Consider the following 23,752-nt stretch of genomic DNA (forward strand, 5'->3'; position numbering starts at 1 on the left):
TCAACACTTTATTACCCATCAGGCCACTGTGTTACAATGGCAGCTTCCTGGTCACAACGCACGGTATCTCGCCCCGTTGTACATAACTAGTGCACTGAATTTAGCATTAATTCATTGAATGCAGCTGTTACTCATACGCGTATATCCCGTCACCGAACAGCTGTAGTCGACGTTTTGCGAGTGAAGAGTTTTTGTGTGCCGGTAGCGTGTCGTAGTTTTCGTCGGAAGACTTTTGAAACCACCTGTCGAGATAGTTGAGGCTCTCCATCAACGAAAGAAATCTTGTACTGGCAGAAAGGCGGAGGAGTGCAGTGTACCCCAGCCAGTCAACAGCATCGACTACGATCAAAACTTCTGAATTTGAGGCCTGTGTTGTCGGCGCAGCGGGTCCGTATATATATATGGCCGTTGTACATTATTAGTTCAGGTGAAACGCACACGTCGACATATCGCTAGGAGAATTTACTTGCCAACGCCAACAAAAATATAATGGTAAGTTCTTGAGTCTAGAAGATAATGCTCGACAATACAAAAACAATTACCCTGCGTGTTTCTTGTCAATAGAGAAATCTGTTCAAAATAGCTCAACTGTTCATATAAATGCGATTGGTGATGTTCTATTCATGGCGCGGTTATGAAAAAGTACCAGTGACAAAGAGATGTGCACACAGGAAAGTGACGATTCAGAGAAATGGTATTACACCCCTTACAGTGAAAGATTTCAAATAGTACCAGTAATACCATTTAAATTGGTAGGTACAGCCTCTCCATCAATGGTACTCTATGTTGAGACCAACACCTATAGCATAGCTCTGAGTGGCAGGGCTGTGTGTTACCGGTCAAAGGGCCCGTGGGAGGTCTATGGCTGGTAACACACATCCCAGCCATGCAGAGCTACTAATACTATAATAGCAGTGCATTGTGCACTCTTGACTTTGTTACATCAAGTTTTACCTCACAACCAGAGAGCATGGTTACTCTAAAGTTAGAGTAATGTGCAGAGAGAAAATGTGACTTGATAGACTTTATTACAATAACACTACAATGACACCCTACAAAGTTTCTCTCTAAAAGGATGAAATAGAAATTTCAGCGATGTGAGTTATTTTATAATTATTTAGTGATCACATCTTTTTCTATTGTGCTCATGAGAATCAGATTTTGTAATTACCAAACAAAATGTTCAAAAATTGACATATTTTAGTTTTATTTTTCTCAGTACTGGTCAAAGCCATTTCAATTAATAATATCAAAAGATGCACTTCCAGATAATGAGATTTTAAGAGCAGATATAACCATGAACATTATGGTTACAGCTGTGGCTTGAAGGCAAACCTACTCTCAGTGATGCATGCACAAGTATTGACCTCGCGTATAACAAAACCTAACTTGATCTCTTTTGATTTTTTGTTTGATTATGATCACTCGTGTTGTGTACTACGTGTAGTAAAAAGTATCGATGGATAAGTTAAAATAAATCTGAAATCAAAGAAAGATACTCCTCATCGCATGTAGCTGTATTCAACACTACCATTAAGGCTGAGGATATTCACTGTAACTGAAAAAATTATATTACCTTTGCAAAAGAACATGTCTACCAACCTGTTTAATGTAGTATTCTCTGCTTTCAATGTCAATCGATCAGTCGTCTTGGCAGTTCTGTACGTGTAAAGAGTCAATATGTTTCTTAACCTTTCTGATGATGCTAACCCTACATGTAAGTTAAAACTTAACCCTTTCACCCCCAGTTCCGTGTATATAGGTCCAACTTTACCATAGAAAACAATGGATTTGGGAAAAACCATGGTGGTGAAAGGGTTAACCCTTATCCATGGCTTTAAGTTTCTTACGGGGCGAATAAGTTGCGCAGTATTATTTCATTAGTTTCCCCATTGCGGGGCCAATAATCACTTTCATCCATGAATTGACATAAATTGCTTTTCGTTTCTCATGATATGCTATATTCCATACAGGTTTGAAATGTGGACTCTGTGTGAAGTTGTACTTCGGGGCAAAAGAATGAATTTCAGACAGCGCATGGCATGGCTCTTTGTGGTGGCCTTCCTTACAGCCAGCATTGGAATAGTGTACTACATTTTTGAGATCAGTGACCAATACAATGCCCTTGCCTTGGAACACTCTCAAAACTACGATGCAATGGTGGAGAAGGAACCTGGAAAAATTACACTTTTGGAATCCCTTTCCCGTAAACTTGTATCCATGCCATTCTGGATATGGATGATTATCTTCCTGCTTCCGTATTTACAAATTTTCTGCGTGCTTATAGCATGTACTAAAAGTGATCCGCTGAAGACCTCGTTCATGATTGTTCCTCTTTTTGTGTGTATGAAGATGGGAACGAGGCCAAGGAAGGCCAAGAACTGTTTGAATGGAGGTGATATGTTACATACATAGGTACTATATGAAGTAACAACATTCCTTTGTAACCTGAATACTTGGTGCTGGTGTTTTGATAGATGTATTGAGATTCCTTGTCATGTCTACCAATTGTTCATGTGATTTGCATCAGATTAATTTTTTTACATATTGAAAAAAAAACAAAAACATGATGAATGATGTGTCAGGCAGCTCCTGTGAGTGAATTTTTTTTGAAAATTTCTTACTTTTTTTTGGACCCTAGTTTTTACAGTGATTTGCGTTGAGTTCTGATCAAAAAGCAGGTTGTTCCATTTGCTTAGGGTGCGAGTACGTTTCAGGGTTTTTTTATTCATAATCATGACTAGAAACTGTAAATTTCAACAGATTATTTTCATTTTCATGACAAAGAAATGTGTCTAATTGCAGGTGATAGCTATGATTATAATTTATATATAGTGGGAATTTAAAAATTTTCGTTCAGGGATGTGCATGATGTAGATATCTTTATAATTGAGGGATTAACGTACAGCCATACTTGAGATAATAAGTGAAAATGTTCTTGCTTGTTTGTACAGCATATATGCAGTGGACCTTTTAGGTTTTGTCCACTCAACGTCATATCCATTGTAGCCTGTGTTGCTAAATTCAAGACAATATTCTGGCCAGCCAGCCAGACACAAATGAAAATGCTCACATCAAGTGCTGTAAATTTCACTAAAAAAATTGTTTATTGTCATTGAACAAAAACATTTACTGGCTCTCACAGAAAAAAATGACAACAGCCTATGCAGTTAAGTCATTTATTTCAGAGGGTACACATGCATTGTTTGGTCATTACATTGCAAATTCATAGCTTGTTTTGATAATGCTTTTTGCTAATTGAAAATTCTGTGACCTGTTCAAATATTGGACTGGGATCAAAGAGCAAGAATTTATAGCTGAACACGTGTGTGCCAGCCTTATTTGCATAAACATTGATACATAATGCACAGGAGGTGTACAAATTTTTGCTGTATCAAGTGGCTGTATATTAATTTGATATATATATTGAGGACAAATGCAATATCTTTCTCAAACTACAGGGGATTAATCACTGTGAAAAGATGATATTTGCACATCCCACACTAGAGAAATATCCATAAAAATTTACTTCACCACATTTGATTATTACTTGCTGAAATAAATACCACAATTACACCATTTCAACGATAAAAGTAAATATCTGTAAAAGTGATAGATTGACACTAGACATTGTCATGTACACTTCTGTGGGTGCATGTTGATAAAACTCTTGGAATTTAAATTGTTTGAAGAGTTATGACGTGTCATTGGTCCTAATGATACTCCCGACTGTCATATCTAAAATGCAAAGCAGGGTTTTCACGCTGTCATGTGTGGACAAGAGTCCAGAGTAGGTGATAAAACATCATCAAAATGGTGTATACATTAAGCAGAAGAATTAACCCTTTCACCCCCACAAGTTGGTTCATTCTTATTGTTACGTAGTTTTACCTGTACATGCCCTGTGGTAAAATATTATAAGTGGACATGTTGTGAAGGGAGAATATTTGTCATTTGCAATGACACGCAATCTTATATCACTGTCGACCAGAAGAGCTTCAGAGTGATTGTTGAGGTGGCAGAACTTGCAGTAGTAGATGATGAAACTGAAATATGTCAGACATTTGTCGACAATCAACTTTGATGATCTGGACTAGGAGAAAATGCTAAAAATGCTGGTTGAAAAAATATTCTTTGATATAACACTCCGGAAGCTAGTGAAGTGTTTATATTAAAATAATTTATCCCCCGTGCAGGAAACATTTAAAATCTTCCAATGAGAAATGCCATGATACCTCAATTAATAAATTTTCCCTGTTTCAAGCTTCAGTTGTTTGTAAATACTGATTATTTTTACATGCCTCGATGTGAGTGCAAATCAGTACATTGATTTGAATAGGAACATTTAGGGAGTTAGTGGGCCAAGTGAACGATTTATGGACCGGTTTCCATAGTTACCGGTCCTTTGAAGCCAACAGAAAAACAAGCAGCTGGAACTATTCTTTCCTGTAACTGGTGGAATTTTCACTGGAAACAAATTCAAAAGGTCATGATTTAAATAAAAAATGGAAACTGGTCATTGCATTTTAACAGTTTAAGGAATGTTGATATTTATTTCACTGAATTGTTGACAGAGTGATGAAAAGCAAGGTACAATCGAGTTTTGAAAATTGTGCATGACTCAAGTTTCGCCAGACTGAATGTTCATCGATTTTATCGCCTCCTAGGACATTAGCCACTCTATCATTTCACCCCTGTGATCGTCTGCTACAGTATTGTTGGCCATGATGGAAATACCTTTGACGTCAAGGTAGATGCTTAAACTTGATAAGATTAAATATCCATCTGTTTGATGCTGGTCGATAATGGTAAAATTGTTTGAAAATGCCCTGCATGTAACTAAACGTCATACAGCATGAAGAGGCATGTAATAAAAATATTATTGCCTGAATACATGGGTTATATGTCCTCGCAGCAGGAGACAATTTGCCCTCCTGGCATCGGGCAAAGTGTCTTCTGTTCTTGGGCACATCAATAGATGTACATGTACCAGTATTCATGCAATAATATATAGTATTTTCCTGCCAAACTGATGTAAATAATATTACTAGTTCATCATGTACCAAGTGTAAATTTTTTTCCAAATGAGTTGTATAAATATGAGACAAGCAGTGCACATGCACTTTTAACGTACTCCCATCCTTTTTTGAAAAGTTATATGTTTTAATAAGAATCATCAATGGTATATATTGAGACAAGTCTGTCAAGAGTATTCAGATTATTTTGGATAATAACATACATCCATGTTTGCGTTTATGGTGTGTGCTATTTCAAAGTATATTTGAATTCAGTATTTCTGTTATCAATGTAAATACATATTTTGCTGGCACATCCTTTACATGGTTTAACATTATGCATGAATTTTGTATTTTTGATAAAAGGGAGGTCAAATTGGCTTCGACACAAAGTCAGTAGGTTTTTTCTCCCCATTTGAACCAAAGTGAACACAGGCAAATAGCAATAAGCATAGAAATGTAGCCCCTTGCTTAACTAGTGGTGAGATTTGTCCAACTATTATTCTGTGTAGTTCTGTCTCTGTCTCCAAAGTTATGTATCAGTGTACTTCTACTTTGTGCTGTATTTTGAAAAACTAGCTCATGTTGAAAAATACACCAAAATTTACACATCATCATATTCAAATTTGGTTGTAACGTATCATCACATACATAGATGCTGGATTCTGTTTGTACAGAAACACCAGCCATATAAATTTGGAGGAGGGACTGTGACTTTGTGTATATAAAATAAAGGATGACTTCATTGCATGAAGCAGTGGGGTTTCATTGCTCCTCGGATACTCCGGTGTTAAGTTGTGAAAGTTCTTACTAGTTATATTCAGCTCAGCAATGCAACCAAGTTGTGTGGGGTTTGACCACTCCGGTCTAGTAAAACCACCATTTCCCCTCATGCACTGCCAACTAAACCTTCTACGCAGACAATGAACTCAGTTCATACTGTTCTATCGGCATTCATAATTGCTTTTAAGTAGTATATCAGATGCAAAGAATCGCCGTTTGCATGATGTTTATTCTTTTCCGTCTCTGTATTTGAGTGATTTGTATTGTGTAGAAAAGAAAGACTGTAAATGTGTCTATGTATGGTAACATTTATTTAGTTTCTTTGTAATGGCTCTTTAATTAAGGTAGAACGAGCCTCGTGGACAGAAATTCAGGCTTTCAAATTTTATTAATTCTCTTCTGATCTACCATTGTGGGGGTTCATTTTAAACCTCCTGGTGAAAGGAAAGTTTTCACTAGGTTAGTTTTTTTGGATAATCAGAAATTTTATTTTTCCCCATAGAGCTAACACAGGGATAGCAGCCATTTTGAATCTCAAATATCGGGAAATCTTTGCTAATTTGTCTCTCTAGTACCCAAATTTGCGTAGTGACCCCTGATTTTTATTTTTGCTTCGGTAAGAGAATTGTCAAAATTTTCATTCAGGAAAATTTGAGCAAAAGTCTTTCACTTTCGAGGCGCATATTACCTTAATTTAACTAAGCAAAAAACATTTTGATGATAGTGTTCAGCAGCTTTGCTTTGCAGATATATTCATTGTGTTAAACCCAGACATGGTTTCTCCAAATATTACTAAAGGATTCAGTGTGTTCAGGATAACAACTGTAGGGCTAGCTGTCAGTGTCCCCAATTTAGTGCTGTGTAAAGTGAAAATCATAGCTAAACTTCATATTTCTATACACATGTCGGGGGCTTCAGTGCATGGATATTGTTAATTTAGTCGAGGTAAGAATTTGAATCCTCCTTATCACTTGAAGACTTTTAACTTTTGTTATGTAACTTGTTCTTTTCACCAATTTTGTAAATCTTTGTTGTGTAGATTCACAGGAAACATTCTGGCACAATTGAGGAAAACTATCAACTTTCACAACCATGCATTCTTGCCAACATGTCTTGAATTTTGTCACAAAAGCAGATATTTTCATGTTTACTTTGAATTATTGGCATGAAATGTTACAGATTTGCTGTTGCCAATATTATCACCAATTCTGACCAGTGATAAAATCAATCACTGTATAAATTGTCCAAAGTGAAAATAATCATGTTTATGAATAGACTGTTGGTACTCGATTGTTTTTCCTACAAAACTCTGAATGATGTAATCTTTTGAGTCCATGGCAATCTATGATACAACCCCAGGCTAATGCAGTGATGCAAAATATACTAAAAATATGTAAGATTTCTACTGTCACTCACAGCAGGCTTTACTCATCTTGTTGTAATTTCATCCTGAATTTGCAAAAAAGTGTTATTTTGATTTTAATATTACCAGGGACAGTATGGTAGACAATCTGTTGGGTGCCCCGGTGTGACTAGTATCCGGAAAGTAGAATAGATAACGCAACATTGAATCATTGCATTGAATACTGAAGTACTGTTATTGCCAGATAAGTGTTACCTAGGGGCTTTGGTGACATGTTTTACTGTCTAAGTCTCTATACCAACACATACAAACCTTTAGCAATAGGTACTTCCTCTTTCTTTCATTCCTGACAATACTACCAGCTTTGCTTCATGAACATTTACTACAATTACTCTTGACGAGTATCTTTCTCAAGTCCAAAGATTGATGTATTTCAAAACAGAGGTTTTTCCCTGCTTTAAACCGTAACCAGTAAGTACCAGGGTATCTATCCATTTTAATAGTGAAATTTTTTTTTTACATATTTTGGTTTTTGGGCACGGGCTTTTTATGCAGGGATGTTAATAATGTGCAATTTTAATTTTGCATTTATTGAAAAACCACCAACTGGAAAAAAAAAACATTCGTCAGATTTGTTCAGTGTTTCTGAAGTAGACTTTTTAATGTCATGGCTAAATGAGAGTGACTCCATATAATGTTAAGTTTATTTATTACGGTAACAATAACATAACCTGGTTCAAACCATCACCAATTTTAGAAACCAAAATTCTGTGAACCATATTGACCAAATCTCTTTTATGATAATGAACAAAACGTGCCAGTGCTGTACCATACACACCTCACAAGGTAGTTCACGCCACGAAAATGAAAGACCTAAACTTTTAATCAAGCTTTCCTTTGGGAATATTTCAACCATTATCTTTCAAAAGCGAGAGTAAAAATTAGTGGGGTCACTGTACAAATTTGGTACTGGAGAAATAAATTACCCAATAATTACCGATAGTTGAAATTCAAATGGTTGTCAACACACCCTCCACTCCACAATTTAAGGTTCCACTAAAACTCCAACTTTCAGCGTACTTTCTGTTGTGTTTGTTGTCTGTACAAATTAGTTTTTCTCCCCAAAACGCGTCACAATCAAATATAGAACCTGGATCTCCACCGTAGTTCTGGTCAACAAAGACTGCATGTATGTACTATATAACATTAACCACTTTGTTGTCAACAACCAAGTTTCTTGTCTAGACTAAAAGTTGCTTTCCAACAATAGCATCGTACATTTGTTCACTGTGCATCAAGTTAACATTGGCAAGGCTACTACTTTTGTTTTTATTCAAAAAGCATGGAGTCGCTGAGGCTAATAATACTTTGTATTATATTGCCTTTCAATTTTGTAGTATGTTGCATTTCATTTTCCATGGAGACAAGAATAGCAGCAATGTTTGTATTGTCCAACAGCTGTTGTTACAGCTTATTGTCCCTTTGTCAATCACTAACATTCCACAGCTATTGTCCCTTTGTCAATCACTGTAACATTTCCACAGTTACTGTCCCTTTGTCAATCAGTGTAACATTTCCACAGCTATTGTCCCTTTGTCAATCACTGTAACATTTCCACAGCTATTGTCCCTTTGTCAATCAGTGTAACATTTCCACAGCTATTGTCCCGTTGTCATTCACTGTAACATTCCACAGCTATTGTCCTTTTGTCAATCAGTGTAACATTTCCACAGCTATTGTCCCTTTGTCAATCAGTGTAACAATTCCACAGCTATTGTCCCTTTGTCAATCAGTGTAACATTTCCACAGCTATTGTCCCTTTGTCAATCAGTGTAACATTTCCACAGCTATTGTCCCTTTGTCAATCACTGTAACATTTCCACAGCTATTGTCCCTTTGTCAATCACTGTAACATTTCCACAGCTATTGTCCCTTTGTCAATCACTGTAACATTTCCACAGCTATTGTCCCTTTGTCAATCACTGTAACAGTTCCACAGCTATTGTCCCATTGTCAATCACTGTAACATTTCCACAGCTATTGTCCCTTTGTCAATCACTGTAACAGTTCCATAGCTATTGTCCCATTGTCAATCACTGTAACATTTCCACAGCTATTGTCCCATTGTCAATCACTGTAACATTTCCACAGCTATTGTCCCATTGTCAATCAGTGTAACAATTCCACAGCTATTGTCCCATTGTCAATCAGTGTAACATTTCCACAGCTATTGTCCCTTTGTGAATCAGTATAACATTTCCACAGCTATTGTCCCATTGTCAATCAGTGTAACATTTCCACAGCTATTGTCCCTTTGTCAATCACTGTAACATTTCCACAGCTATTGTCCCATTGTCAATCACTGTAACGTTTCCACAGCTATTGTCCCTTTGTCAATCACTGTAACAGTTCCACAGCTATTGTCCCATTGTCAATCACTGTAACATTTCCACAGCTATTGTCCCTTTGTCAATCACTGTAACATTTCCACAGCTATTGTCCCATTGTCAATCACTGTAACATTTCCACAGCTATTGTCCCTTTGTCAATCACTGTAACAGTTCCACAGCTATTGTCCCATTGTCAATCACTGTAACATTTCCACAGCTATTGTCCCTTTGTCAATCACTGTAACAGTTCCATAGCTATTGTCCCATTGTCAATCACTGTAACATTTCCACAGCTATTGTCCCTTTGTCAATCACTGTAACATTTCCACAGCTATTGTCCCTTTGTCAATCACTGTAACATTTCCACAGCTATTGTCCCTTTGTCAATCACTGTAACATTTCCACAGTTATTGTCCCTTGTCAATCACTGTAACATTTCCACAGCTATTGTCCCTATTGTCAATCAGTGTAACAATTCCACAGCTATTGTCCATTTGTCAATCAGTGTAACATTTCCACAGCTATTGTCCCTTTGTCAATCAGTGTAACATTTCCACAGCTATTGTCCCATTGTCAATCACTGTAACATTTCCACAGCTATTGTCCCTTTGTCAATCACTGTAACATTTCCACAGCTATTGTCCCTTTGTCAATCACTGTAACATTTCCACAGCTATTGTCCCTTTGTCAATCACTGTAACATTTCCACAGCTATTGTCCCATTGTCAATCACTGTAACATTTCCACAGCTATTGTCCCTTTGTCAATCACTGTAACAGTTCCACAGCTATTGTCCCATTGTCAATCACTGTAACATTTCCACAGCTATTGTCCCTTTGTCAATCACTGTAACAATTCCACAGCTATTGTCCCTTTGTCAATCACTGTAACATTTCCACAGCTATTGTCCCTTTGTCAATCACTGTAACAATTCCACAGCTATTGTCCCTTTGTCAATCAGTGTAACATTTCCACAGCTATTGTCCCTTTGTCAATTACTGTAACAATTCCACAGCTATTGTCCCTTTGTCAATTACTGTAACATTTCCACAGCTATTGTCCCTTTGTCAATCACTTTAACATTTTCACAGCTATTGTCCCTTTGTCAATCACTAACATTTCCAGTGTTTGTCTGACATAGAAAAATACACCAAGTGGAACCCTAAGATCAAAAATCCGGTGTTAGATGATATCATCTCGTCAGCTTTCATATTTTACTTTTAACCCTTCCACCCTTGCCAGCCTGTTTGTTAATCCATTAATAACATAATAACATTCTTGGACTGTTTATTTTTTTAATTTGTTTGTTTGAAACAAAAATCATGCTGTTATTGTACTTGTCCATAGACAGTCGAGAAACTATGAGTTGTCAAATGTTTTCTCTTATATGTATTCTTGTAGAACCTCGTTTGACCAATTTCAGCAAGTATGATGGGCAATTATGTACATTTTTGTGTTAAACTTTTTCCACAGAAGTTTCCAGGGTTGTAGATTTTGATTTCAATTGAGTCAATAAATAAACCTTTATAAGGTTGTGTGGATTGTGGACGCCCTACGTCCTGGTGAATGGTAGTCTCTGTGACCTAATTAACTCCTACCTTTGACCCCACCAAACCAAACTGCATTACCTAACTCTTGTCCACTTCTGCAACCTTTAAATTTAATTTGATCCTCGATTCATTTCGATACTGAATTTTTCATCCTGTCACATCCCTCTATCCACGTTGATAAGAGGGATTGTGATCCTGTTTATGTTATAGAAAAAGGATATTTTATTGCTTCTTCTCCCTCTGCCACAGGAACACATGAGGAACCAATGTAATCACTCATAATAGCTGTGTGTGTGTGTGTGTGTGTGTGTGCGTGTGCTGTTTCTGTCTGGTCTGCTCACCCCTCCCTCCACCTTTTCTGGAACTAAAAAGCTAATAAAGATGTAACCCGTTTGATGGTTCTCTAAAACTGAGGTTTCATTTAGAGATTACTTTGATTATTATTAAAAATTTGCACAATAATTTCGTTTTGTAACTTTCAACACTTCCTGCAATGAAGAGAAATTGCTTTGTTCATGTTCCTGGGTATGTAGATTTGTTTATACATCCTATGGTACTTTTGTAAATTGAGAATCTCTACTCAATTCAACAAAAATCTGATTTGACACCTATCCACACATTGCCTTCAAGACTGCAGTTGTTGAGGTCCTCAGGGATGCCCCGTTCAGATTTGTTCAAATGATTAACAAATTTGCGTATTCAATTTTTTGGGCCAAGTTTCTTGCTTGTGGTCGAGACATCTTCTCTTCAAATTCATACAGACAACTTACTTTCATATCTGTTGAAATTGTGATGTTTTGAACATAATACAATTTTTCAGTTAATTTTGCCATCTTTAGTAAATACTTCCACTCCTGGTCTGACAGCTGTCATGTTGCAACTAGACATTGATTGCAATTTCTTGATCCAGACCCTTTTCTGAGGGTCTCCAGATAGAATCATGATTATTGACTTGTTGTGTGTTGTGTGTTGTATTTTGAATAACTGTACTGATTACATTGTCTTACTTCTATTCTATAGCCATCACAGCTGTATCACATTCCGCCATGAAAGTCTTGCCTTGATTGTGTTGTACGCATGGGATTGCTATTGTGCACGCAACCTCCCGTGTCTATTGTAATATGTACACTATTTTTAGATTCGTTGCATCTCGTATGCCCCCACAAAGATACATACAAACAACCGATGGTGATTAGCATACCCATTTCATTGCAAGCTTCCTCTATACTCGTTCTGATTCCTTCAGTCAGTGTACTGAGAACACCCCACGCAGAGTTCAGAGACAGAATTTACCACCATCACTGACTTTTACAAGCATTTGCTTGGGGCCGAATAACGAGTTGGCTTGTATTCTCTTCGACTTCCAGTTATCATTTACCTGTTGTAGTTCTGTATGGATAAATGGCCGGGATAAACGGATGGAACATCATAAATTATGCTAAGCGAAATTAAAGACTTATTCAAATGAAATGTATATCTTAAAGTGATAGTAATGCCATGGTTCGAATAAATTCAAGTCGTACAATGAGACTGTCTGACAAACTAGGAAATCCAATGAAAATATTTCCTCACCTGAACTCGGTATCACCTTATCAGATTGTGATGCTACCCATAGACCCTCGAGAAAAACGTTGATTTTTTTTCTCGAGGGTCTGTATGTGCTACCCCAGTGATCTTTTCAAACGGTAATGATGCAAATTCGGTATAGTTCTAGCAGAAATTTTGAAAATTTAATTTCCATATGGATAATTCGAATGTTATAGCTATTGCTCGTAACTGGACAATATTAAAACAAAATGGAAAGCAGTGCCATGTATATTGATCTCTTGATCGAAAAAGGTCATGATACTGGGCAGTATGTCATCAAATATTTCCTCCTTGTACTGGCGATGTAAACGTATTAAGCCATGTGTCCAACTTTTCGTTCTTTCTCAACATTTTTATGACATTTAATAAAAAGGCGTGGACGAAATCGCGCAAAATTCTTGCATCGCTGGTATGATCGGAAACGACAAATATGCATCGAGATATCAGCAATTGGGTTTCCTGTAGGCGGGTATTTTAGATGTACACCAATTGTACAAGTCCCGGATCCAGTTCAGTAAACTATTTCTGTAACAACAATAAATGGGACCTTGGATTCCACTTACGTTTATGGGAGAAATTCATATCATTACTCGTGAATCAACGATAATCCGGCCAAAACATATAATGTTTCCATACTTCTACCTACGGGATTCCAGGACATGTACTTCATAAACGACATTCGTCTTTGGTGATAGATTAGTCAATGCGTTTTTCGATGTCTCTAAGATCCTCGTGGGTACTGGTGACGTAAAACAAGAAAGCTTTTCAACGATCTTGTTTTGATTGAATGAAAGTTGAAAACAGTCAGCAAGTACAAAAATAAGAATTTTTTGAAGTATTGTCGAAAAAGTTAAAAACTGACATTCATGACACGACCACCATTCAATTCATCAATGACGGTCTTTTTTCATTTTATTTGTTTTTATTGGTGCATTCATGGTTGCTTCCAAGAATACACATACACTGTCATTATTTCTGAGATCAAACAAAATTATTCATTACGAAATCATTGATAATTTAGGGCATTCACACCTAGTGCGCATGTCATAACAAGTCAGGTTGTCGGACGAAACACAAAGGCACAGTGTATCTCTACCGGTAGAATGACTTTTTGATAAGCAGGATGCGCCACATGTCTTCTTTTTCAGCAGTCCATCATGCAATTTGCTGCGAATTCTACCCAGATGCAATATGAATCTCTTTACACGCGTGTAATGGTTATCCTCACGCTGTATCGAATGCTACACAAAGCATTGTAAGCAAATATTTACATTGATTTATGTCATGAAAACCCAACTCGGGCCTTTATTGCCTTGATTCTGCCTTCACTTGGACTCGGTCAATCTCCTGGGTGACACTTATACCTTCGATTATTTTCAAAACTGATGCAATTACCGTTTCAGTTTTACAGAGTTTTGAGAAAGAACCTGGTTTTTAACACCCGTGTGAAAAATGCGGGATAAAAATAACTGATGACGATTGCGCTATGAAAATATCGTTTTGTATTGAAACAGTTCCATTCAAAACTAACAAAAAAAAAACTGTATCACATGTGGCGCATGATCTAAACCGTTTTGTGTCGACGTGTGAACACATCTCACTAAACCTGTCGAGGTGTTCCCAGATTTAGACGTTATGTAGCAACTAACTTTAGAGTAACATAGAATGACGCTCTTTTCAAATAGGATATCTGAATACAATCGCCATATGTTTAGTACTATTATCATGAGTCATGTTATTGATCCGTAAAACTATAATGCCTATACCGTGTGGTCGTATAAAGTCACTGAAGAGGTCCTTTCACTGACTCATATGTAAACCGTCGTGCCAATTTTACACTCTCTATCACTTTTCCATCTTACGTTTTCTTTATACGCCCACCGTAATGTCTTCTTCAACAGTTTGAATGTGTGACATAAAAAGTTGTCGGGGAGCAAGGAAGTACTTCCAAGAGGGATGTCCCGATAGCACCTTGAACGATAAAAGACTGATGGAGCCTTTTTCGGAATTTTCTTGAGGTAGAGAATGGTGGGAAAATATATTTTAAAACTCAGTAACTGGTATTGTAAGTTGTCCTTTTTAAGGCATAGTACGGTATATGCTTACTAACCCCGCTTCGGTTATTATTCTTAGGCAACTTTTTAACAAAGCAGAGATGATCGGATATGCACCGTAATTACGTGAACAAATGTACTGATAAAGTCACATCGTACTGTCCGGCCGTGTACTCTCTCTGGCCCACGATCGATGATGCAATGTTGAATTCAAGTTAACCGACATTTTCTGGAGATAACGTCATGCACGCATCGTTTCCGTCAACTTCACACTCATCGTCATGGACGACGGATTCACAGGGTAGTCTGCTAAGCAAGAGTTGCCAAGCGATGGAAAAACTGTCGACTTTGGTCACTTCGGCCGACTTGTCCACAATGATCGCGCAGTCCATGAGTAGTTCGGGAAATGCGAAAAGCACAATGAATCTGAAAAAGTGCATGGCCACAAAAACCGCCATGCAGATAGCCGACGCGCTGAACATGAAATTGACGTAATGGTCTTCAAAGCAGGAAGGCGCTCTTTGTCTCTTCTTTTTCAGTTTCATTTGTATACGCCTCTTCTTTTCTCTATATTCCTCAAGTTTTGCTTTCAAACTGCCAAGTCCCTCTTTCAGTTCGTCCACTTCACTCACAAACTCCCGCTCCTCTGACAGCGTCTTGATGAATTTGGTCTTCGCTATCGCTCTCCTTCGTCTCTGTGGAGACAGAAAATCAGAAAAGTCATATAAATTTGTGAGAACATGCGTACGCATGTATCTTCCTGAAACAAGACTTAAATGTCAGTCTTTTCAATAACTATCCCTTTATCGTCCTTACTTTACACATTGTCGTATCTATGTTAATATATTGATGCTTCCTCCTTTTAATTGTCATTATCACGTAATTTTGTCATTTTAAAGTATACTATAGTGTGCTTATGCGGCTTGTTTTTCTTAGTGTGGTTCAGCTTAGCTCGTTCAGAGGTGTCTTCTCGGGACCAAAGAGCGCCCTCAACCACTGCACACCAAATATCGACGTCAGATGCATACTCGAGCTCAATTCAGAGGGTGGGGTAACATCAGACCTTTTGTTTTTTGATAACTGTTGTTGCATACTCAAATATGCCGAAGGCTACATGTACTGCTTCCGCAATTGACATTACAACATATTTTGAAAGTTTTTATACACAGTCGTTTTCAAAACGAATTACAAGTAGTGCTTACAAGGGGTGGACCATTTGATTTCTGGGAGGGGGTGGGGGATTTTCGAAAAAAATTGTTGCTGGCCATTTGTAAGTAAAAAATTGTCTGCCCGGTGGACAGGAAAAAACGTTTGCTTCAAAGAAGGCTGTAAAAGAAAATTGTTGCCATGTACCCTGAGACAGTAGACTATATTAAATGGTCTTTGGAGCTGCCAGTTACAACGTTACGGTTGAATAAGACCCAGCTTTCATAGATTGGATTATGCATAGGATATATAGTATGAATTGATTAGTGGAAATACAAAAGCAGAAACCTGAGTATGCATGGATGTGTACATATATTCTGTTTATTCGGTTTCAGGACTGGACCACAATATCTCTCTGACCTTTTGCAAATGTATACTCCCTCAAGACACCTACGTTCTTCATCTGACACACGTCTTTTTAGAATGACGCGTGTTGCTACAAAATCCTTTGGTGAAAGGTCTTTTTCCCAATCAGGACCGAGAACTAGGAACAGTCTGCCTGTCAACCTACGCCATATGGATTCACATATTTCATTCCGTCATGCCCTCAAGACATATTTTTTTAAGGAATAGTGTATTTTGTCCTGCGCCTAGAGCTCCCTTTTGAGATTAGGCGCATTATAAATATTCTTTATTGTACTTGGGCCTCAGCCCAAGTACATTTGTTTTCATTCCGTGGGAAAAAACTGTAAGGTATAACCATTTCTGGCTGAGACCAGGGAGGGCAAAATGTCTTGGCTTCATCTTTCTTGGCATAATAAATGGCGTAATGATGTTAACTGAATGGAAGTGCTGCTCTCAGCCAGTCTTGAATAAGTGAGATGTGAATATTAATGCTTCTCTATCTGAGTTTTTGCCACAAAATCTTCTGAATATAATCAAAATGTGCATCGAAATGCAACAATTAATGCACCCTCCGTTTCATAGGCGATGGCACGACCCTTGCTACACCCACTGGACGAGCCAAAGTGGGAGGGTAATTTCAGTTTGGTCGAACAAGAGGGCTCGAGACCAGAATTTAACATTTAAACTTGAAACATGTTTAATCGCTGACAAGATGTGGACTAGTGTTAATCGAAGTAAAAGTTGAAAAGGAAAGGTTTTATATCCCGGACACAATGAAAAACATTACGACTGGAAACTGTACCCCCAGTTGAGAATAGTAATGCCCACAGCGATGGAGAACACTTATCCTTGAGCTGAGAAAACCAGACCATCATTTCGAAATAGAGCTGCAGATTCGAGAAGCTCGTTCAAAATAGCTAGGTACACCCCATTAAGGGGTGGTTTCGAGTTTTGAGGGCAAATTTCGCCTCCTTCATATAGAAATCGTACGTTTGTTTTTCCAGGAGAACACACCATTTGACACGAAATTTGCATGTAAAGGGGTCGCCAGTAAGCACGTGGTCAAATCTGGCATAAGAAACAATATGAAATGTTGGGTAAAGCCAGTCCAAAATAAACTGATTTGAACTTTTGTGTTTTGTAATTTATACCACTGCAGTAACATTACCTTTTTTTGACAACACCACACAATGTAATACGTTTTGAAACTGAATACTCCGACGTATTCTGTGTCTCCTTTGCTAAAAAATACGGTATGCCGATTACCATGTAAGGAGATGATGACGTCAAGACAGATTTGTAGTGCGTTTGGTCCTGGATGGTGCACGAAGTTTTGTCAAGGTAGCTTGTGTATTTATTTCCTAAATGAAAGAGATTAGGGTCGATCTAAACGAAGGCCGAAGAATGTTATGATACTCTAAGCGAGCTGAACTCTAACGCGAATGGTTGGATAATTTGGAGGATGTCTAGAATGATTTCGTCTCATTAAGATTATTTGGCGGTCAGTATTGAATTTCAACTGCGTCACAAGTTTGCGAAATGAGTATTCTGACGAACGGTCAACGAACGATATTTTAGAAATCTGGAGACATGGCACATCGCATTTTATTTTAGTATTTTATATTTTACAAAAGATTTAAGAAGCAATGATTTTGTCGAAAATTCTGAAAAAAATATAGGAAGATTTGATCGCGAACACATTTTCACTTGGGGTCAACTAGCCCTGCGTACGATGCTGTGTGTTCCGCTACAGCTAATCGCCCCGCTCACCACAGCCCTGCAAAGACCCGTACGTAGGGTGGGTGACTTCAAATCCATTTTGGGACTTGACGTAAAAAGCCAATTACTGACGAAATTCAGCGTTCTTGGGCCCAAGTCGTATCCCAGCCTACCCAGCTACTCGATCGCTTCCAAAAATGACAGTCTTTTATTCACTTCTCGTAAATAACCGTCGATGTCGGCAACTCTCTCGCTAGCCCTGCGTACGATGCTGTGTGTTAGCTGTAGCACATAGCGTCGTACGCAGGGCTAGGGGTCAACATGGGGTCGCAGCCATGTTGCCTCAAAACTGTCTGCACTCAAAACTCAAAAATGTCGGATATGAACCTGAAAAATCGATGCAATTTTGTCATACTTCGGCGAAATTTCAGCCTATAGACAAAATTTCATCCAGGTAAGGTAAATTTACTGAAATTTGATCGACATATAATCCTGAGCTTGAACGTGACAGCTCGCCTTCTCCGGGAAGTCAAGTATCCAGCTGCCCATACACAGTTGCCCATATGGCCAGGTTTATGAGATTGTTTTCAAGCGACGGCGGCAGACCGTACGGGGCTCTGGATATGAACCTACCGCCGGTGTAGCTGTAATAACTGTTGCGTTGTTTTTAGTGCCCACGGACGAAGTCCTGGGGGAGTTATAGGTTTGGTCATGTCAGTACGTCCGTCCGTCCGTTCACACAGATATCTCAGACATGCCCTGTCAATTTCTTTCAAACTTTGCACAAGAAGAGTACCCAACCCCATACAGATGCACGTCGATTTGTTTCACAATGCGATCGAATTTGGCCGTGTTAGAGGACTTTTTAGTTTACACCTCCATAGACTCCCATATATAAGGCAGTTCTCCATAGACCTTCATGTATAAGGCCAAGAAAAATAAAAATTTAGTTTCTCATCGTATTCATATTGCCTAAAGGATGCAGTGACACAGTTTTTTGTCCCCACGGATAAAGTCCAGGGGGCTTATAGATTGGGTCATATAAGTCCGTGAGTCCATCAGTGAGTCCATCGGTTCACGCAGATATCTCAGACATTTTGACAAAATGTCATGTGACCTTGGTGACCTTTGACCTCAAATATACATTATTGTCCATAACTCAGTAACCACAAGTGCTAAACCTTTCATATTTGGTATGATGGGACACCTTATGACGCCACATATTGTACCTCATTAATTATGCGCATATCTAATTTTGAGCGAGCCAATAGAGCTAGAGGTCTGATTTTTGGTATATAGGGATAAGTTAACAATATAATTTGTTTGACAAAACGTCACGTGACCTCAATGACCTTTGACCTCAAATATACATATTTGTCCACAACTCAGTAACCACAAGTGCTACACCCTTCATATTTGGTATGATAGGACACCTTATGACACCATACATTGTACCTCATTAATTATGCGCATATCTTATTTTGAGCGAGCCAATAGAGCTAGAGGTCTGATTTTTGGTATATAGGAATAACTTAGCAATACAATTATTATGACAAAATGTGACGTGACCTCAATGACCTTTGACCTCAAATATATATATTTGTCCACAACTCAGTAACCACAAGTGCTACGTCCTTCATATTTGGTATGATAGGACACCTTATGACACCACATATTGTACCTCATTAATTATGCGCATATCTAATTTTGAGCGAGCCAATAGAGCTAGAGGTCTGATTTTTGGTATATAGGAATAACTTAGCAATACAATTATTTTGACAAAATATCACGTGACCTCAATGACCTTTGACCTCAAATATATATATTTGTCCACAACTCAGTAACCACAAGTGCTACACCCTTCATATTTGGTATGATGGGACACCTTATGACATCACATATTGTACCTCATTAATTATGCGCATATCTAATTCTGAGCAAGCCAATAGAGCTGGATGTCCGATTTTTGGTATATAGGGATAACTATAGGGTAGAAATCTAAATATGCCCATCTAAATATTAGACATCTACCATCGAGAACAAAAGAAATTTGCTGTAATTTGAATATTTTAGGAGTTTAAGCAATTTCCACTATAAATAAAGAACCCCTGCCTCAAACTCCACAAAAGTTGCTAGACATATTTTGCCGTTGTCATGCCATTGCTTCGTTTAACCAGTTAATCAAATACCTAATTGACAGGAGGAAATTCAAGACCATATTTGAATAGTAGTATATATTGTCCTCAAAATTACTCTATCACGGCCCAAGTACTCATTGCCTTCAACAATACTGCCTTGTTATTATTATTATTATTATTTGCAAGTTGTTTACAAATGCATTACTGCGAGGCTAACTACTTCGGGGAACAGGTGGAGGGGGGGGGCTTTGTCCCTTAAAAAGCTTCCGTTTAACAATTTTCTTCAAAGGTTTCATAAAACAGCAAATGTCTTGGAATGATTGACAAAGAATTTCAAACTTCAAGCAATTAGTAAAGAATTTCCTGCAGAATTTTTTTTGATATTCTGAAAAGCTAAGGAATCCTAAAATCAACACAGCTAAATTTTATCACAATGTATAAATTGAAGTATGTGAATGTGAACATCTGTAGAAACCAGCAAAATAAGTGAATTTCAAAAATCTACCTTAACTGTTTCCGGGAAGATTTTATGATGCTATGGCACTTTGCTCACATTTGGTTAGATGTGACAGGCCCGAGTGAGTGTACCGTATTTAATAGCTTCTATGGGTCTTAGCTGGTAATATTCATAATGTCAAGTACTGCATTTGAACACATTTTGATGCATCGTCCATCAAATACCAAGGCGACATGTTGACTGGAAAGTCAAGCATTATATTATACGTTATAGGTAAAGTTGTTTCTTGGAACTAAATGGAGCTATTCTTGATCTTTCAACTGGCTCAAGTATAGAATTAATCAAATTTACTAAAAATTCACCGATATTATTTTGGTCTTTCACTCTGGTATATACAGAATGATATTCCAACATAACTGCTCCGATAACAACTCGCCGAAATTCTGAAGTGTTCGGGTATCGATGTTAAGTGAGATTCGATAGAATAAATATATGCAACAAATTCGAACATCAACGAATTTTAGAATAGTTTTCTATATTAAACTTTGTCTTTTCCAAACTTTTCCAACTATTTCGATGTACAATTTTATCTTGCACAGGGAGGTCGTCCGACTGTGAATAGGAAGCCTTCATACAAATGACGCCGACGCTTTATCAGTTGTAAACAAACTGAATACTAGTATGCATATTTTCCCCAAAATGCCACGCCTTTAAATTTGAATATTCAAAATATGTATATGTTTGTCTGGTAAAACCAGAAAATCATAACTTTTGCATAATTAAGCCAAAATACGTACACAACAACGTGGCTGAGTAATTAGCCTTTCCTTTTGATTTATAAATTGAATAATGTTGTTGTTGTGTGCGTTGTGTTATTCACGATGAACAAATTTGAAAGAAAGATTTGTTTTTTGTTGTTGTTTCAATGTCATTTATTGTTGTGAGTACAATATTGTACAGGAATATATATTTTGGCAATACGAATAGATGCCTTTGTACAGCTAACGGGACTTCTCCGCGCCCCCGGGTTGTAATATCCGCGCTCTTATTCGTACACTATGATAGTACAAGTATAGGAGATCTGGAGAACGACAGAATGGAGTATGTATTGAAAGTAAACGGACGATCATCAGAAGTCACGACCTTTCCATACATTCAATGTTAATAAAGCTATATTTTCTCGTTCAGGTACTAACAGCGACAAAATTAGAAAAAAACAAACAAACGAAGAAACATAAGCAGGAAAGCACAAGAATAACAATATTTGTAGATTATTCGTCATGGAGAACACAACATAAAAAACAAAGTATGAACCGTTGTATTTTGTTTTATTCACCACTAAAATGCTACTAGTTGCCAATATCATATTGATACCATCGTCAATATTGCCACATCCAAGCGTTTGATGGCACTATTGATAGGAAGGACATTGCGTGTCCGGAATTAGAATGATCGCATTGATTCTATTATTAGCCCCACTAACATACAGTATTTACATTACCCACTGCCAATGCATTTTATGATGTTAAATAATGCCGCGTTGGCCATATTTGCGCTTCAAGGCCCGAGAGCAAATACGCTTCGTTGCAATTCATCGATACTTACAGCTCGAAATCTTTATCATATCACTGTCAAGTTTTGTTGGTCAATCTCCACCAGCACTGAATATAGGCCTAACGTCATTGTCTTTTGCGGTAAAGCTCAGCCGAACGTGACCCCTGACCCGTACCATAGAAGCGTCAGTGTTCAGGGAAGGAAGACTATTTTTAATCAAATGAATATTATCGTGTAAAGAGGCGTCAGCCTGAGAGATTGGAACAATAGCTGCTCTTCATTGAAAATAGGGCGAAAACAAATATGCCGGCATTACCACTGTGACATAGCATAGCATTTTGTTCAGTGATGTGTATTGAGGCCAATTGGGTCCTGCGCAGTGAAACGGGGACACAAGTTCAGAACTTCAACAAGCCAGTATACTACATCACATAAAAATACGTGAGACCTACAAAATTGAGTTTAAACAATTTGGAACAAACCGCACCAAATGATGAGACCAGCCCTTCTTATGTCTAATACCGGATAACTTGTCAATAAAGTTTCAATGAGTCAGCGCTGTTACAGAGGTAGTAATTAGATACATGTATTACGGAACGATAGTGTCCAGGTGACGGGTGAGGGTACAGTTGCTAATTAAGTCATCGACACACAATGACGCCCTTGCTGTAGTCATTCGCATTTGATCGCAAGGACGGCATTCTCCAAAATGATTTGACCTCCAAATACCGACATGGTACAATCACGCAAACCGCTGGGTACAGGACAGGGAAGGGCAATGAATAACTACGTTTATAAAAGGGCCGTAGTACGTGGGCGTACTCACTGCGGCTAGTTCTTCCAAGCTACCCTTTTCCATGGCGAATTCGTCTTCTTTCCGTTCCAAAAAAGTCTTCCCGTTTTTCCGTTGTCTCCGACTATTTTAACTGCTAGAGAAAACGTAACGTGTATCACAGAACGTCCGCGTCCCGAGGACATGCGGGGGTCATGAAAGGTCAGTACTACGGTCAAAAATGGATTCGTCTGCCCGAAACTGCCGCAGAAACTCAACTTCACTACTGCCTGAGATCCCGGGACTTAGGTTCGCAAATGTACGTCAATGGACTTGGATCTTCGCTGTCAGTTGTAAAATCGACCCCGTGCCAACGTCAACATTCTGTGGCAGAGTGTCCGCTGTCAGAACTGTAAACTAGCTGAGATATTACAGGACGCTGAAATGAGATATACGGACGTCACACCGCCCAAAACACGTTTGTGTGACTGACATAACTTTTTTCACGTTGCAAGGCACCCCACAAATATTTGAATGGCTGACTGGCACTATCAATCACTCGTGAAGAGGTCACCGTAGAGTGACATAAACACTATCAGGAGGTCAATTGTGATTGTAAATAATGCAAGAGTTTGTAGTTCGCTGTAGATCCCGAGTTAGGGCCATGCTTCTCCATCGACTACGCGGATTATTGCATGCGGTGTTGCGTGTTCACGCGATCAGTTACGAGCTACACGCCCGTGATTCACAGTACGATTACATCTCGTTAGCCTGACGCGAGAATCGATCAAATATTTGAAGAGCTCTAATATTGCAACG

At 38.1% G+C, this 23,752-nt stretch overlaps 1 protein-coding gene and 1 long non-coding RNA gene across 2 annotated transcripts; one reads left to right on the forward strand and one right to left on the reverse strand.

Moving 5' to 3' along the window:
* The first annotated feature begins 10 nt into the window (after window positions 1–10).
* LOC139150031 (uncharacterized) lies at window positions 11–5,795 on the forward strand. The gene is made up of 2 exons (XR_011556181.1): window positions 11–492; window positions 1,974–5,795. It is a non-coding gene; the product is annotated as an uncharacterized lncRNA (long non-coding RNA).
* Window positions 5,796–13,565: 7,770 nt separating this feature from the next.
* Window positions 13,566–23,473, reverse strand: LOC139150018 (uncharacterized). The gene is made up of 2 exons (XM_070722159.1): window positions 22,988–23,473; window positions 13,566–15,437 (listed from the first exon to the last, which is right to left on the reverse strand). The coding sequence occupies exons 1-2, from the start codon at window positions 23,018–23,020 to the stop codon at window positions 14,958–14,960; spliced, it is 513 nt and encodes a 170-aa protein (XP_070578260.1). The 5' UTR covers window positions 23,021–23,473; the 3' UTR covers window positions 13,566–14,957.
* Between the last annotated feature and the right edge of the window lie 279 nt (window positions 23,474–23,752).

This window comes from Ptychodera flava, chromosome 14, assembly GCF_041260155.1.
Source record: "Ptychodera flava strain L36383 chromosome 14, AS_Pfla_20210202, whole genome shotgun sequence".
Lineage (NCBI taxonomy): Eukaryota > Metazoa > Hemichordata > Enteropneusta > Ptychoderidae > Ptychodera > Ptychodera flava.

Excerpts from the sequence above, each read along its gene's own strand:
- LOC139150018 (XM_070722159.1), bottom strand. The coding sequence starts at position 23,020 with ATGGAAAAGGGTAGCTTGGAAGAACTAGCCGCA. Across the intron at positions 15,438-22,987 it reads GCTTGGAAGAACTAGCCGCA|AGACGAAGGAGAGCGATAGC; the intron begins GTGAGTACGCCC and ends CTGTCTCCACAG.